At 33.4% G+C, this 17,879-nt stretch overlaps 1 protein-coding gene across 1 annotated transcript in view; it reads right to left on the reverse strand.

Moving 5' to 3' along the window:
• Window positions 1-295: 295 nt before the first annotated feature.
• LOC123686721 (phosphatidylinositol 3-kinase regulatory subunit alpha-like) overlaps window positions 296-17,879 on the reverse strand; it is a 35,673-nt gene continuing 18,089 nt past the window's right edge. Inside the window, exons 2-5 of the mRNA XM_045626966.1 lie at window positions 10,565-10,699; window positions 9,523-9,757; window positions 5,546-5,896; window positions 296-5,174 (exon numbers count right to left, since the gene is read on the reverse strand). Coding sequence (XP_045482922.1) covers window positions 3,589-5,174; window positions 5,546-5,896; window positions 9,523-9,757; window positions 10,565-10,699 — 2,307 coding nt within the window. The 3' untranslated portion in view covers window positions 296-3,588. The remainder of the gene's footprint in view (window positions 5,175-5,545; window positions 5,897-9,522; window positions 9,758-10,564; window positions 10,700-17,879) is intronic.

Raw genomic sequence — 17,879 nt, forward strand, 5'->3', positions numbered from 1 at the left:
TACTCAGTTGCCTTTTATTCGATTGTATTCCTGCTACTGACATACCTGCAATCTGATTGCAGATTTGTATTAGTAGTAGTATTCGGTGTGGTCAAAGATTTAGTATAAAAAAATTTATTCAAGGTTACAAGATTGTAACCTCGAATAAAATTGAAAGACCTAGATAGGTTTTTACAAAAAAATAATTGACCGTTAGATTTTTAGCATATTTTAATGATTTAGGGAATTTTCGAGGTCGTAAATTCGTAAAGGTGAAAACAGTTGGCATCTCGGCTAAAATAAATGTACTACGACATAGAATTCAAACAGTTTTATTAAATATATCTGAGATGACATTCAACAGCAAAAGAATTTATTCAAGAATATTGCAAAACATCTGAAAACTAAAAAACATTGCCAGATAATATCATTCACACAAAATACCCTTGCAACACACCAGGTTGAACATTTTGAGAGTTAAAATACATGAAAGGAGTACAAACAAATATATGATCGGAACAATTATGAATTCACAAAAGTCACAAGCCTTGAACTGAACAATCTCCACAGATTTCCCATTAATAGAATTAACATCGATCCGCGCTATGGAGTACAGCCTTTGAAATCATATTATATAGGCCAACATTTCGTTGAAAGTTCGTAATGAATATAAACTTGGAAATCATGTCAATTCTTCAATAAATAAGGAAGTACTTCCTTCTCGAAAATGTTGTAAACGCATAAGAGTTTCAATTCAAATGACCACAAATTTTTTATCACTGGTCTTTATTCTCCGATCATTCAATACTCCCGACATTGTTAACTGACAACTGTTGACATGTATCATCAAATACTTATACTCTTTTGCTCTTTTGAAAGTCCAATACAATATCCATTAATAGCAGTATAAAATTAATTGAGAAACAAAAACATTCTAGATAAACGGTTTCTGAATTATCAAACCATATTTCTCATTTTGGATATGAACGCTTTTTGAATAGAAAATTCCTAACGACATTCGAAACAGCTTAATGTCACTTTCTAAGCTTTTTAAGAATAACGAATTCTACACTTATGTTAAATCAAATGAAAGACTAGTTTACACACCAATTTTAAAGAATATATCTCTAAAGCTTTTTGCCGCTTCATATAAAAAAATTAAAAACAAAAAAATGGTAAAAATTTCATACTAAAACGATCAGAAAAGCATTTTAATGGAATACATAAAAATGTTACAATAAGGGCTTTGGACTAGTTCAATATTTTTCTCAAGAAAGACATTAGAAAATGATTATTGCTGATCTCTTTCGAATGACAGCATTTTTGTACTAGCAAGGTTTGCTGAAAAAAAATTCTTTCAAATATATCTAAGTTAATAAATAGGTATTAAGATTAATGATGCGAACTTCAATATCGCTCATCGTATTTCCAATTAGTTTGGTCATTTAAGAAATATGAAATGGATAACTAGAAGAAAAACAAACATCAATAAATAAATTCTATCAACTGAAAAAAACTGGAGGGAAAATTTCTATATATAATAAGAAACATTTTCTGGCAATAACGGAAATCTATACAAATTATATGGCGGCAACATAACCAGTTATGTTTCATATGTACAGAACTATAACATTAACACATTTACAGTTTTACAAATCACATATGGATTTCCAGGGACCTTCCAGTTTTCCTCGTACTTGAAAAATGAAACTTTCATGGCTAGAAGGACGATTTAATTATAACTGATGAACTCATCAATTAAGATGTTCACACTATTATACTAATGAATTGATACAGGGAAAAAAAATTAGGAGCAGTTATTTCATTATAATATACGAAGGATAAAAAATTAAATACTTTTTCAATTCCGTAGTCTTCAAATGCAAGCAATTTTTTTTTACCGACTGACAAGTGGTCTGCCACATTGAATTGACAAACAGTGCCCAACCAAAAAACGGCTGTTTTTCTCGTTTTAAAATACTTCTTCAATTATTAACACCGTACATTAAATGAAATTTTCGTTCCAGTAGAAAAATATCTTTTTCTTTCAATCAATCCCAAAAAACAAATTAGACGATCCCTTAAACAATCTTAAAATATCAAATCACTTTTAGGAATAAAGCTCATTTTGTTTGAGTTACATTTCTTTTGAATTATCACTTTGAATATATCTGATTATTTGATTGCAAAATATAAAACTTTCTCTCAATGATCAAAAAAAAAATTTATTGATCATATTTTGACTAAATAGTAGATTTAGGACGAGAAATTGAGAGGAGCGAATGCAGTATAAAAGATGACTCGTTTCTTCAAAGTTGAGGACTTCCAGACAAAGTAAAATATCAACATTTTTCACTGTAGTGCAAATTTCATGTCAGTTTGATCCTCCACCAATGTTTTCAAGAAAAAATTGAAATATACCATGCTCAAACGAGCAGAATTACATGGGGGAATTCAAATAAAAATAAATGAGAGGCAAAAGAAGGGACACAAACTAAAAGTCATTCAATCCAAGAAAAAATAGAAAATACGAAAACAATTTAATAAGTAACGAGTTTTCAACAAATCCAAAGTCTAAAGTTTAGAACGTTTCTCAATGAGGTCTACTCAATATATTTATGCTAATTTTAAATTTACAAATTAGCTGAAAAAATATAAGATATCCAAGTATGAAAACTTGTGGAGGTTTATTTTCAAGACGAATGAATTGAAGAAATACTTTATAGTCTGTTCAGGAATTACTGACATACTGGTCGGCTGAGGAAAATCGAAATTAAGTTGGTAGAGGCTTATTTGGTAATATTTTGATTTGCAAAATTCATGTCAAGAATCATCAAATACAATTCTAGGTTATAACCGAGAAATGCATTCGGTGATATACAAATTATGTATATTTTTTTATTTCTATAATAAAACCACATCAATTTTTGGTGATATTTTGTAACCAGAAATAAAGCCGCGACTGGACTTTCAAGGCCTACTTTAATGTCGATAATTCCTCAATGGACTATGTTTTATGTTGATTTTGAAACGAATGTTAAAGGACGTAATTATTTTTTCTTCAGTCGGTACAAAAAAAAATACTGAAAATCCTCTCCTTATACAATCATACATTTATCGAATAAAATAAGTAGATATTGGTTATGTTAAAAACCGAAATATTATTCTTACGTTGGCCAATGTGAAGGAAAATTATCTAGAATGCTTTTATCCATGAAAGCAATGTACTTATCAAGTTTTCATATTTTGCATAACAAAATATCTAATCAGATCTCTAGAACATATTTCGGCGCTCTGAATGTTAAACCACAAGAGCGAAAAAGTGTTCTTTAAACGCCCACTTCATGGAAGCGGCAGAAAAAGGCATCAAGCCCATGGTAACTGCTCTCAGCCCAATCTACACTAAAACTCCATCTCTCTTTAGTACACTATCACAGTCATTTTTTCCTGGTGTTTTTTGATGTTCATCAAATTCAACGTTTTTTGTTCGTTTTTTCTTGTTTAAATATATAATACAATTCCGTTCCATTTATGAATTTGTTTAAAGTTTTCGTAAAATTAATCATCACAATTCAACATCATGGAAATCTAAGTCACAGCAGCTTTTTTTTATATATCACAAACTCTTTGAAAGTTGTACATTCGGTGAATTGGATTGGAATAGAGGGCCCCGACAGGATATAACAGTTTGGTCTTCAAGGAATCGTTGTGTATTTCCAACGAATTAGCGGCATAGTGAAGAACCAATTCCTTCAAATTCGGATAAATGTTATATGGTTCTGCGAAGCCGAAACCAGCTTTGGTACGCTGAATGATGCAATGGTTCACAAGTCCGTTGCAAAAAATTGACAATGCATATTGGTCCGTGCTCGATTTTCGTATTAAAAACGTACCATCGAGGGTATTGGTCAAAACGCGTTCAGCTTTTTGTCTTGAAAATTCCAACATAAGCCAAGTACGTTCATCGGAATGGGGACAATCCTCCAGGTCTACGTTTTCGCACTCTTCAGACCGGTTCAGCATTTGGTTTATTTTGGTTAAGGAGACCCCTCTTTCCTGCAGCCAACGTATATATTTCTCTTGCTCCTTAATCAAACTTAAAATAACCAGTTTTTCGGACGTTACTTCCCTATCTAACGACTTGTTGTAAGCTACATGTTGTAGCAGGTTTTCGGTTAGTTGTTCGCAACTTTCCTCAATCATTGCACATCGCTCTTGAAGTATTTTCAAATTCGTTTCCGATCCTCGCTCTGTCATGTTTTTCAGAAGCTCTGTTTGGTCCTTCAACACTTTCAGCAGCTCCTCCAGAGCCTCTTGGGCGTAACGTTTGGTGCTGACTTCCTGTTTGGTTTGAGCGAAGGCTTTCGACAACTCCGCTAGTTTTCGGTTGTTTACGTCCAACTTGATGGTGATTTCGTTCAAATTTGCCCAAAGTTTTTCGTCATTCTCGTATTTGATCGCTTCGTCTTCTTGGCTGTATTTGGATAATGGGTAAAGCAGTTTGACGTCTAAAGACGCGTTGTACAACGACAAAGAGCAATGTCGAAAGTGATTGACTAACTCGACCACCGAATCGAAGGTGTAGGGTTCCGTAAAGCCGTACTTTCCATTTCGATGGCATATTTTGATCAGTTTGTTGGCACCGCCTTTTCTTAAAGTCAACGTGTATTCGCCACACTTGCTGGAAGCGTCTCTAACCAAAAACGTGCCGTCAACAGTGTTTTGCAGTTTGTCGGTGACTTCCTCTCGGCTTATGCTGCCCCAATACCACTCGGACTCCTGGAGCGAAGTGTTACACTGGGCTGGAATTTCTTTCGCTACAGCTGATGTGCTAGCTAAGTTTACAGCTCCTATACTCATGGCGGAGTATTTTCGAGGAGGAATCGCCGGTGCGCATGCGAAATCTGGTAGTGTTTCACCCCAAGAACAATTGATAAGTAGTAACTCCAATATTCGGTTATGGGCTTGCGTGTTGTAAACTATTTGGATAATTCGTTCCCAAGATGGGCGCATTATAATGTAACAGAGAACCTGAATCAGATTGGTAGGCGGGCTTTTGTTTCCCCTCTTGAATTCCATCTGGCACATACGGCATAAGTGCTGCATGAAATATTTCAGCGTTGATTTGTGATCAGGTGGGAGCTCCTCGACTAGTTCAGCAAGGCAGTTGGCACATTGTTCGTTGCACCGGATTTCTGAAAGGAAAAAATGTGTCAGTCATCCCATAAAACAAATGCTTACAGGCTGTTCTTGAATTGTAGGTACCTGACTAATTTCTCGGATCACTTTTGTAAAAAAAAAAGTAATAAAAACGAAGGCTCGCAAAAGCTTGGTTTTCAAGATACAGGATATTTAAAGTCTCATTTTTTTTCAAGATAGTTAAATTGACTTTGGCATATATATTTCAACTTGAAGATTCCATTATGTGATTTGCTAATATTGAATGCAAATCTACAGGGTGATATTGTTTCTGGAACACTGTCAGTTTCTTTCCCCCGGATTTTTTTTTTTTTTTGTTGGACCACTGTTAGTTAGTTGTTGCATGATGGAACAAAATAAAACTCACTTGCAGTCTCCAAGAATTTATCGTACCACTGTACTGGAATCAAAGGGTCCGGTAATTCCCTGAGGTACTTCTTGAGGATGCCAGCAAGCAGAACGGCCGATCGGTCACTGATGTCAACCTCACCCTGGTTTTCATCAATGGACCTAGCAAACCTCGAGAGTTCATCAGCTGGTGGCGAGGTACAGTAGACATTGTAGAGGCTCAATGTTAAGTCTTCTTGAGCTATTTTCTCCAGTTGGCGGCACACCCTAATGACGAAACTTGGGGCGCCATCTTCCGTTAATTGGCCGCATAACGAAGATCCGAAAAATATTCTCAACTGGTTCTGTTGACTTAGGCAGCTGGGCAACCCTGAAATCATTAAAATAAGTTATGGGAATGTTTCTAGAATGTGAAAAATACCCAATAATCTAGCGAAATTCCATTTATGCAAATCATATTTTTTTTTATATACCCTACGATAAAAATGAACTAGGTTCATTACGCCGATGTGAGCGACATTAGAAAACAATGTGGAAAACAACTGAACAAGTGCCAATTCTGCAGATATTAGAAATCTGTAATCTGGACACTAATTTATTTTCAAGTCGAAGCGCATTCTATGGATTAACGATATAAGCTCCGACATATCTCTGCTGATTGTTAAGAGTTTGTTGACAAGTTAATATGAATTCAAATTGAATTGAATAGCCCAGGACTGAATGAATTAAAATAAATAAAATAATTGACGAGAATTTTTTCAAGAGAACTACTCAATTGAAAAAAAATACACGCGATAAACAATGAAACAAGGCTTCAAAAAATTAGAACGAGTAAAAACAATAGCAACTTACAAATAGTAAGCTCTGCGTATTGATCTTGAGTTAAGTCAACCATAGTTGTTACTTATGTGTTTCAATTGTACTTAGCCGAGTTTCTTAGTGGACTGACACTTTTCTACTGGTTCACCACAGGACGAAGTTTTTGATTGGCGTAAAGTGGGTAGGGTAATCGAGGTTTATGTAGCTGATAACAGGTGAGTCGAAGACTTTAATGAACTTTTTGGTACTTATTGTTTTCTTATCGATGTTTTTGATTTCATATCTCAAAAAATATGATTCAATATTTAGCAATTTAATAGGAAAATTTTAATGACCCGCCCGATCATTATTAAGAATTAACAGTATATTTTACATTTTCCTATGGCTCCTATCTAATAACATTGCATAATTCAGTGTTGTGTCAGTTCAGCACAATAGGGTCTTAAAGTTTTACGACAACGGTCAAGATAATACCTCTCGGTAATTCCAATCGAGGACATTATGATTCTGAAAAAAATTTATGCGATTTCGGCTTAACACTCGTGAACCCTTCAACATATTTTTTTACTGTTCGAAATTTTAAGAAAATTGGATACCGATAAAAGCTTCATTTATTTCTCGCTAAATAGGTATATAAATTATCGTTACCTAAAGGCTTAGTTCCTAATCCAGATTTCAAGCGGCTATTTAATTATTCATAGAAAGTTAATAGGCCATCTATGACAACTAATTTCCACATTGACATAACTGATAGTATATCGGCCCTATTCAACAAATGGAAAAAATAATTTGCAAATTCAACTATTGTACAGGGTCGAGATTTTTTCAAGATTTCAGAAGGTGATTCCTTGATTAAAACTTGTTGTTCCCATAAAAATTATATTATCAGAGAAAATTAACGGAATCGATAATTTATAAAATTCAATTTTTTTTTTTAATCATATGTATACATGGTGTTCCGGGAAGACAAACGGATACCATGAATGAAGGTCATCATGGAGGACTCGTATCAAGAGGTTTCAATCGCCTTCGTTTGGGATATACAAGGTTAATCTCATGAGTGAATTTTTTTTGAAGTTTTGTTACCCTTTACTATCGCCTTCCTTCTATTTTTGAAATCGAATAAATCAGATCCGGACTGGGAAAATTTTAGACTTTTTCTATTTTCGTCAATATTGTATCACCCTGTACGTTAATATCATGGTTTTTTTTCGTTTTCATAAACAAAAATAATTAATTCAAAATAAAAATTCTAAATCTTCGCTTGGCATCGTCATATAGGTTGATCTATGAACGTTCCCTTATGAAAGAAATTCGATAGTTTAAGAAATCTCGAATTCATCGGTAGAATTATTTCGAAAATTGCGGTTTGTTCACCTTTAAGAATGACTTCCCTAAATTTCTCTCGAATTATTTAAGAAAACTTTTAATCAACAAACTGAATAAAGAATAGAACAAACACAGCAAATGAATTTTTCAACTTGAAAACAATGAATCAAAAAGAAAATAAATGGAATTGTTCAAAATAGTATCTCTCCAATTCAATATATTTTTGAACGCGTTGATAAAGTTGTTTCACAAATTTCGCTATCGTATTTGGTTGAGATTTAATAATATCACAAACAACAATAATTTTTTGTAGCAGTTGCTCCCTACTGATAGTCTGCACATAGACCTCCCCATAATAAATAATCCAAGGGTGTCAGGTAAAGGGATCGAGGAGGCTTAGCCACATTTCCACCTCCACCAATACATCTATTTTAAAAAGTCTCAATCAAATATTAGCGCACTTTTTTGGTTAGGGCGCATTAGCTGCATCATGTTGCAACCACAATGTTTCCATTGGAATGTTTTTTTTTACGAACAAAATTAGGTTCTAAAAATTTTCATAATTTTCTCCTGTCTACACTTTTTTAATAATTAAGAGGGTAAATCCAACGATTGTTGTAGATACCGCACCAAACATTTATCGGGAACTTGGGAATTTTTATGAATCCCTGATTTTGGATCATCTCGAGCCAATACGTGAAAATAAGGCAAATTATTATTTTTGTTTCTATTTCTAGGGAATGGCGAACTGCAAATTTCGAAATAATTTTTCCGACAAGTTAAAGATTTATTTAACTATGAAATTTCACTCATAAGGAAATGTTTATTGATCACCCTGTATGACGGTGCCAAGTAGAAGGTTAAGAATTTTTTTTTATAATGAATTAATCTTTTTTGGATATAAAAACGGCAAAAAAAATCTAATTGTTCACGTACAGAGCGATCCAATATTGATGAAGCAAAAAAAAAAGCCTAAAATTTTCCTAGTCCGAGATTGATTTATTCGATTTCAGAAATATGAAGGGTGAAGAAATTTGCAGTTTTCGAATTAGTTCTACCGATGAATTCAAGATTTCTTGAACTATGAAATTTCTTTCATAAGGGAATATTTATTGGTCACCCTGTATGACGGTGCCAAGCAAAGATTTAGAATTTTGATTATGAATCAATTATTTGTGGTTACGAAAACGAAAGAAAGAATTATATTAACGTACAGGGTGATACAATATTCACGAAAATAGAAAAAGTCTAAAATTTTCGTTGACCGTATCTGATTCATTCGATTTCAGAAATATTGAAGGAAGGCGATAATAAAGGGTGACATAACTTCAAAATTTGAAATTATTCGGTGGATTAGTTGAAGAGTTATTGAATTAAAAAAATTTACTGATATGGCAATGTTTATTGATCAGCCTCTATGACCGTGCCAAGCAGAGATTTAGAATTTTTATCATGAATTAATTCTTTGTGGTTACGAAAACGGAAATAATGTTCACGTACAGTGTGATCCAATATTCACGAAACTAGGAAAAGTCTGAAATTTTCCTAGTCCGAATATGATCAACTCGATTTCAGAAATATTATAGCAGGGCGATAGTAAAGGGTGATCATACTTCAAAATTTGAAATTTTTTGGTCGATTAGTTAAAGAGTTATTGAACCGTGAAATTTCAGGCATATGATGAACATCACCCTATATGTATATCACAAACGAAGGCACTCAAGCGATTGAAATCTCTTGATAAGAGTCATCCATGAATAACATTCAAATTTTCAAAAAAAAGCACCGAAACAGACAGATTTTTTCATTAGATTTAAATTCTACAGCGTTAAAATGTATTTTACTTACCCGTTGCTGCGCATGCCTTGTGAGCCACGAGTCCACAACTCGAACACATGAAGCCTTGATGTAAGATACCTCGTGAAAATTTGCCACATTTTCTACATTTTTCCAACGTAGAAAAATTATGTTGTACTAAACAATGAGGTTCAGTTTCTGCATGACTTTGATCTTCCGACTTGATCAGTTCGTCTATACAATTAAGGATGGCCTTCTGGTGAAATTCATCTTTTATACCCATATTCTGTAAAATGAATTCCAATATGAACATAACATTGGACAATCAAAAATATCGTACCTCTTGTTTTGAAATCATAAACGAATGAAAATTCACGAATAAGAAATTTGGTACATACAGTTTTTTGTTTTTAATAATCTAACATCAAGAACAACACGAACGCATTTCATTATGGAACTTGATTCCAAACACGTTAATCTTCAAATTTAACTGCGTATGAGTCTGTAGAGCCTTCTCCCCAACATATCGCATAAATTTGAGATGAGATTCAGATCCGGTGAGCAGGTTGGCTACGGAAAAATGCTAATAATTTCTCCAAACCATTGGTCAGCGATATTAGCCGTTGTAGCACAAGATGATAAAGTGGCCAGAAAAAAAGCCAACTTTACTTGGGGATAGCACTTTCGATATAGTTTAATACTTAACGGAACATGAAAGACAGCTGTAACATTTGCGAAAAGCTCGCATCATGAGGTTCCTAAAGTGCTAGCACGAAGCTGGATCGAAATAAACAACAATCTACGTAAAGAAGCAGGTTTATTCTCTTTATCCAGTCTAATTTGCAGAACAGTACATTATAGTCATATCCTATCGGTGAATAAAGATAAGTGCTCAAATTAATCTATTCGATTATTTGTATCGTTACTTATTGTTTATTTTTATTGAATTGTTTGAAAAGCTGAGGAAGTCGTTATAATTGTTCTAAGTTAAAACCTTTTAATTAGTTCGATGTTAATGGTTTCTACTACAGGAGCAGTGTTTAGAACTAACGGTGTGTCTCAGTATTATTTCCTGAAATTCAAAAAAACCTACCATAAGTTTTTCCCTGTCCATTTCCACGAGTTCTGTGCCTTTGACGTCTTTGCATTTGAAGACTTCTGAATGTGAATATAGGTTCAATGCTGCCATCCATTCTATTACGTTCGAGTTTGTCCATTCTGATATTGGCTGAAAATAAATTATGATTCAATCAAAAAACACTGCAAATTCATTATGTTGCTCAAGCTAGAAAAATATTCCAAATCCAAATAAGAGGTTTCATTTCGATATAAAAAAAATGAGTTAATTTTAAGAGAAATCAATGGATGTCAGTTTCATTGAGAAGAGGAAGCTACGGAATTTTTTCGCCACCTTTGTAGCGAACTTTAATGTCAAAAGATGACAGCTGCCCAGATAGCGGGGGAATCAAAATGGAACTTGCCGAAAGCCTTCTATTAAGATCGAAAGAATAGAAAAAAGCAAATTTGCCGAAAAATACGACATTTGTGAAATTAAATCAAATTGAAATAATTGCCGAAAATCGAAGTGAAATGGAACTAGCAGTCTGTCTTTTTCCAATAGGTTTTGTGTTATGAAATCAAATGTGTGTTACAAGACTTTGCCAGTCTGAGTCCATTGTTTGGAGCTTTAACAGGTTGTTATGTTGTTTGTAATAAGTTTAAGACCTATTTCGAATTGCAGTATTCTCATTTGATATCCTGAATACATTCACATAAGTTCGTATGTGTCAATTCCATTAGCAACGATAAAGTGATCTCAGTATCTAGTCGTAGAACATAAATTCCATCGAATCGGCTATGAAAATGATGAATCTGCTATTCGGTTACTTTCAGACCAGCCCGTATTTACCATTGCATACAACAATAGCTCAAGTTGTGTAACGTCAGCATGGACATCACCTTCTTAATTTTCCATCGTGGTTTATTGCAAATTTTATAGCGCATAAAATACGCTACTTTGAATTTATTACTGTTAACTTCTTTCAGACGATTGATAAGGTTTCAATAGCCATGAAATCTATTCCTTTTTCGTTACGTGTATGAGCTTCCGTACACTCATTCAATTTAACAACCATTATTGAGATTCAAATCAGGTTGCACTGTAGGACTTTTCGTAAGCTTATTCCATTTTGCCGATTTTGATTGCCTAGTCTCTTCAAGAATCAGATGTTACATACAAGATCGTTATTATAAAGGGTTTTCCAATAAGAGGAAACATTTTGAATGCGCAGCTGTCACTTTTGAAGTCGTCTTTTGACCACGATCAATTGGAAATCTTTAAGATTGAATTCGTGAAGTTATCGAGGCGTCATATGTAATTATCAATCCAAATTTTAAAGATTTCTGGAAGAGACGACGCAATTGGTAATCAAGATGAGATACTAACGGATAAAGTTTGTCTCTTCCTGTTCGTAAAATAGAGATGCAGTTTAATTGTTGAGCAGTGTGGTATGAATGCAACATGGTCATAAGAAAGGGAGTTCGGCGTGAACGAGGAAATATAAGAGGGGAACAAGGTGTTGGATAATAATTCAGAAACCAGCTCGGAGTTAGTCGTCTTTCGAAAACCGCCATATTTATTGACGCAGATGAAAGGAAAATCAGTTGCAACTAATGTTCGATATAATCCCGGTCTGAATATTTTATTACTTGACCCAGTTGCAATGCATCGTTGCAGAGTACCACCAGACGCATCAAATTTTATGGATAATCTATTTCGAATAAAGTGGCAATATTCTGCATGCGCATATTTCATTTCGTTGTCATTGTTTCACGTAGTAAAATGTTATATGAAGAACGTGCTGATTTTCAGTTTTTCCTAGTTTCGATATCATGTCTCGTTAAATAGGTCAGCATTTGGTGTTGTGTTTCACGGTTTATGGGAAATTAAATTCTGCATTTTGCCCAAGGTGTAATTACGACTTATATATATATATATATATATACAGGATGCACATTTATTCTGGTATCTATCTAGCTCGAGTTACAAGGTGTCGTCTGCCCAACTCAGAACACCACTAAGCGAATTTTCGAAACGTGAAAGTACAACTTCACTTAAATGCGTTTTCACCTTTAACATACAATGAAAACACAAAAAACGTTATACTTCCCCTTGTTTTCCCTAGCACTATAATAAAAAAATATATTGGCATATTATAATTTTTTAGATAGTCAAACTGAAAAATTAATTGACGGACAGACAGAATCGAATTCGAGGACGGATTCATCATCAGCGAGTCGATCTTTTTCATTTGAGACCATGACCAAATCGCACATTTGTGCTTTACTTTTGCGAACTAATTTTAATGCGTTTTTGGAACGTGCATCGTTCCATTTTCTGTAATTGCGTAGTTTTTACTTGTCAAATGTCAAGAGATGGCATCTGCCAATATATAGCGGGTTATTCAGAATGAAACCTCTTATTAGAAAACCCTGTATTTCAAGAAAGCACTACAACGATAAAGAAATCTGATCGATCGCAGATACCAAAAATATTAAAAAACGGATTAACTTCTCATAAGAAATAAGTTTACGTATCGGTTGTCTTTTCTTCAACGTTCTGCTATTCAAATTTCAGGATCCCAATGTACATCGGGATTTTCAATTTTTATATGCGCGTTTATCGAACTTGAGTGGCAACAACGTAAAGAACTGAATAATTCTCGACCTTGGGTTTATATATACTCCAAATCATTTATTGTGACCTGATGCTCAGAACGTTTCAAAGGACCGGTCCACCTACGAATTTTATCATTAATATGAACACTGTACAGCAGATGAAACTGCTCTTTTCATCAATTTCGAGATGATTTATGAACAAAAAAGCAAAAATTCAAAGGGTTATCGAATTATAAAAACTACTTATTTTTCCCGTGTGAAGGCTACGAAACTGTTTTGTGTTTTGTTGTTTGTATTAGTATTCCAAAGTTTGATTTTTTTGTGTTTTTAAAGAGTATATAAAATTGTATAGTATTAATTGAAAGATCTGAAGTAAAATGATTTTTTTAGGCTTGAGAATAGCTTGAGAGTATTTCACTGGAACAAATTCGGTCACCTATACCCATTAACTCAATATATATTACGAAACTTAATGTTTTGATATCTCTATGCTGCTCAATCTCATAAGAAGAAATTTTAAATTTTTCGACATTTTCGATTATTGCAAAAACGAAATTTCATATGGTTTCAACTTCGGAATCATCAAACAGATAGTTTTGCGTTTTGAGTCTTACACAATCAAATTCAAACTATGTACAATAAAATATTAGTTGGTATTCAAAAGAAACGAATAAATCAACATCTAGGAAAACTTGTTTGATAATATCCGAAGTATTTTCGATAACATTATCTTCAACAATTAGGCGAAATGAATTTATATTGTTACAGAAATTTGATTTTATCGTAGCATTTATTATTATTATTACCGTATATGATTTTGCAATTCTGAAACTCAAGATGGTAGTAAGAACGTTAAAAATTCCGTTTATCCTTCCCATACAACAAAACTGATTGAAAATGAATTCCCCAACTGGGTTTGAGCAGAATTAATATTAAGCACCTATCAAAATAATTGATGCACATTTCACAATTCCTTGTTCGATAGTTTTTCCTCCTCGATTTTTCGCCTCTTAAATTAATGACTTGAATTATCGTGAAAGGGTAGCAACATTTCACGCAATGAGCTTTCATAATTTCGAGGGAAAATTTAATGGAATTGGAAAATGTATTAGTTTCTCAATTGGAAATTTCTAATTGTAGTCAGGTGAGTTTTTCATTTGAAACGTTTAGTTTCACAAATACTCAGAACAAAAGGATGATCTATAAAGTGCATTGGTACACTTACCGACTCACCTGACCACCTCAAAATAAATTATATACGACAAAAAAAGGATAAAATTCCAACTGAGCGTACAGCTTGAAACCACATGAACTGATTGTTTCATTGTTTTTATTTATACACGAGTAATGAGTAGGTGAAACCGATATGTTATGATCAATAAATTGTCGTTGCTGAAATGAATTTAGCGTCGATGAACTTGATAATATATGCGAAAAACAATAAGTCCTTAAACTGTAACCGATTCGGTTAATAAGATGTTATAAATATTGATGACGAAAATAAACTGCATTGTTTTTTGAATAATAATAATATTTTAAACATTTTTATTCGTGTCATTTTCGAAGAAACCTACAACGCAAGGCCTGTTTTTGTGTTCGATGTTTCCAATAATAAACATACAATCAGTTTCTCGAAATTTGACGTGCAAACACTATACAGTTCTCACACTTTACGACCCTTCATATTATTCACAAACACCCAATTTATATTTCGAAAGTCATAAAAACAATGAGGTGAAATATTCCAGTAATTGAAACTGCACGATTGTCACGTCTTGCCACCCTCATTTGAAGTCATGAATGTCGATTTTCTGACAGTAAGATTAATTTGGTTCTGACCAAGTGACTTTATGATTTGGTCAACTATGGTTAATTTTATTGGGGGGCGAGAAAAACTGTGTGAGTGAAACGTATGTGCCACTTCTGAAAACAAAAGATTGGCAGGTTTCAATTGTGTTGTGGCTAACTAACAATGAGGTCGCCAAGAAAGCGTTTTGGAAGTACATATGTACAAGAAAACTTCCGCGTCGTCAAATTTCAGTGATCATTCAAACTAATAATATTAATATTGGAACACAAGAATTTTTTTAAGTATTTGAACAGATCATTGATAACAAATACGGTTGTATATTTAGAATAACAATTCTAAGCTTGTTGCAAAATTTCATGAAGATGGCGACATCAAAACCATAAAAAATTTAAGCAAATTATCGAATAAAAAACCTAATATTATTGTGACAAACACCGAGTTGAGATTCTGCAAGTAAATATAAAATAACAATCATATTCGTTTAAAATTCAAAGAATAAATGAAATTAGGAAAGTTGAAAGCTTTTGAAAGATTTTAACGTTCATTCATGCTTACGTCATTTTCATAAATATAAATTCAAAGCATAAGTCCCTCTAAAACGGTAGCAGAGGCGATAAAACTACTAAAAACTAAAAAGTTTAGTAATGGACCAAGTTTTTTTTTACATTTTTCTAACCCACCAGTGGTCCACCAAAAAGTTCTGGAGTAAACAAACGACCATTGTTCCAGAAAAAAACATCACCTTGTATATTTGCATTCCAAATTAGTATATCACATGATGAGATGAAAACTTCAAATTGAAATATTTACGCTAAATTCAAGTGAAATATCTTGTGAAAAGAAGGTAGAGAGGAAAGAAGTTTGAAAAAAACAAACTTTAACACCATGTATTTCGAAAATGACCCCATTATAGTGTAAAATTAGAAGCGTTTTTTATTCGATTTTCTTGAACCAAAACGAATTTCAGGAAATATAATAGAATTTCTTCCAATCGTTGGTTATTGAAAATAACGAGGCAAAAGGAAATGAGAGGAGCCCTCGAAGGTGATGATTATGAAGGTGTTTAATAAATATCTCGGTGAAAAATACAATTAAGTATTCACGAAGGACATCATGTAAACGACTTCTGTTTTATAACGAAGTGAATTTGACAACATCGGCAACTGTGTGCGCCATAGCCACAAGCTGCTAGGTAACCTTGGCGGAATCAACTCATGTAGGTCACATTTGAGCAATTATAATATAGACGAACGAACTCGCTCATATCCGATAGTGTCATAATAAAAAAAAATTGACCGAGATGGAATTGATGGTGGAGCGAAAGAAAAAGCTATCGGAATACGCTTGCTAACTTCCTCTATGTTCAACGGATTCATACAAAAGCCTAATGCGACAGGCAATTAAAAAAAAAACTTGTTTATCGAATTTCATTATAATCGAAACGTTGAAATTTCAGTTAAAACCCTATGTCTATTCACGTTTTTAGACGCTTTTTGATATATCCTCTGAAAAATTCACGTCATTGGTGATGCCAACGTTTGTAAATTAATTATGTATTATCTATGTGGTCTACGTATTTGAGAAAATCTGAAAAAAAAAGTTTGAGAAAACATTGTATTTCATTGCTACCAAAAGATATACCTACAGAATTATCGATTACAAAATTAGCGAAACATTTCTTCTCTGCTCCACATTTTATATCTCGAAAAATCTCATTCATCTATTGATAAAATCAATTATCCACATTTTTAGGTGTCTCTACCTAGATGAAAGCAATAAAATCTACCAATATTTTTCTTACCCAATATTCCAAATGTCTCGAAGCGAACAGAAGAACATTTCAAAGGCAGCCATTCAACTTATTATTCTTTTGTATCGGGAATTTATTTAAGATTCGAAGGTTTAACAGCCCGTAGTGGAGTGAGGGAAATACTTAAACGAAATTCATATTCAGGCATTGAATAATGCAAATCCAATATCGATCAGAATTCTTCGTTTATTGAAATGAACCAATGCGTCATGGATCATTGGCGTAGATTGATGAACCAACAGCATTTTTTCAATAAATTGAACGTAATAAAACCTAAATATTGGTTTCAAATGTGCGACACTAAACATGTTACTTGAGAAAATGAAATTGGCTCTACACTTAACATAAATTTACCATCGAATAAGAGAACAGTAAAAAATAAATTCATGAAGAAACGAAAGTTGACGCAGACTAAACGAAATCTTTTAGAAACATCAGAAATTATAACGAGAAACCAATTTAATCAATGATTGAAAAGAACAGCAAATATTTCGTTTCAGTTTGACAGTCGAGAATGTCAAATCAAATCGATCATAGATTACTGAATTTTTCAGTGAACATTGATTCGACAGTGCTGTTAACTCAACAGAGGAAAAGATTATGTGTAGAATGGTCTATGAAGAAACGGACACCTGTCAGTTGTAGGAAGAAGAATAGCAGCTCCTAACGCTGAAGTTTTTGAACTTTCCCTCAAAAGATGTGATTCTCTTGAGAATATCAATGTCATGGTTGACTACCTACTTTCAGAAATTAAATGCAGAATCGGATACCGAAAAAACTGAAATTTACGATTATGCAAATGATTGAAGTGGTGTTAATTTTGTGAAACTCGGCCTTCGAAATATGGACAAGATCAGTTGAAGCCTTGAAAATGGCTGGTACGGACAGAACGAAACGTCGTCAATTAACGACAAAAGGTCAACAAGATCAGATGGAACTGTCAGAACGGTAGACATAAATTTCTTACGAAATTCAACCGAAGGAAAATTATATATTTCAGAGAGTTCATCCGAATTAATATATGATATGACTGAATATGATCGCCTTAACCTTCGAAATTTTGATGGAGCACATCATTTATTCAAGACTTCATTGTATAATTCGTAAAGA

This window comes from Harmonia axyridis, chromosome X (genome assembly GCF_914767665.1).
Source record: "Harmonia axyridis chromosome X, icHarAxyr1.1, whole genome shotgun sequence".
NCBI classification, from domain to species: Eukaryota; Metazoa; Arthropoda; class Insecta; order Coleoptera; family Coccinellidae; genus Harmonia; species Harmonia axyridis.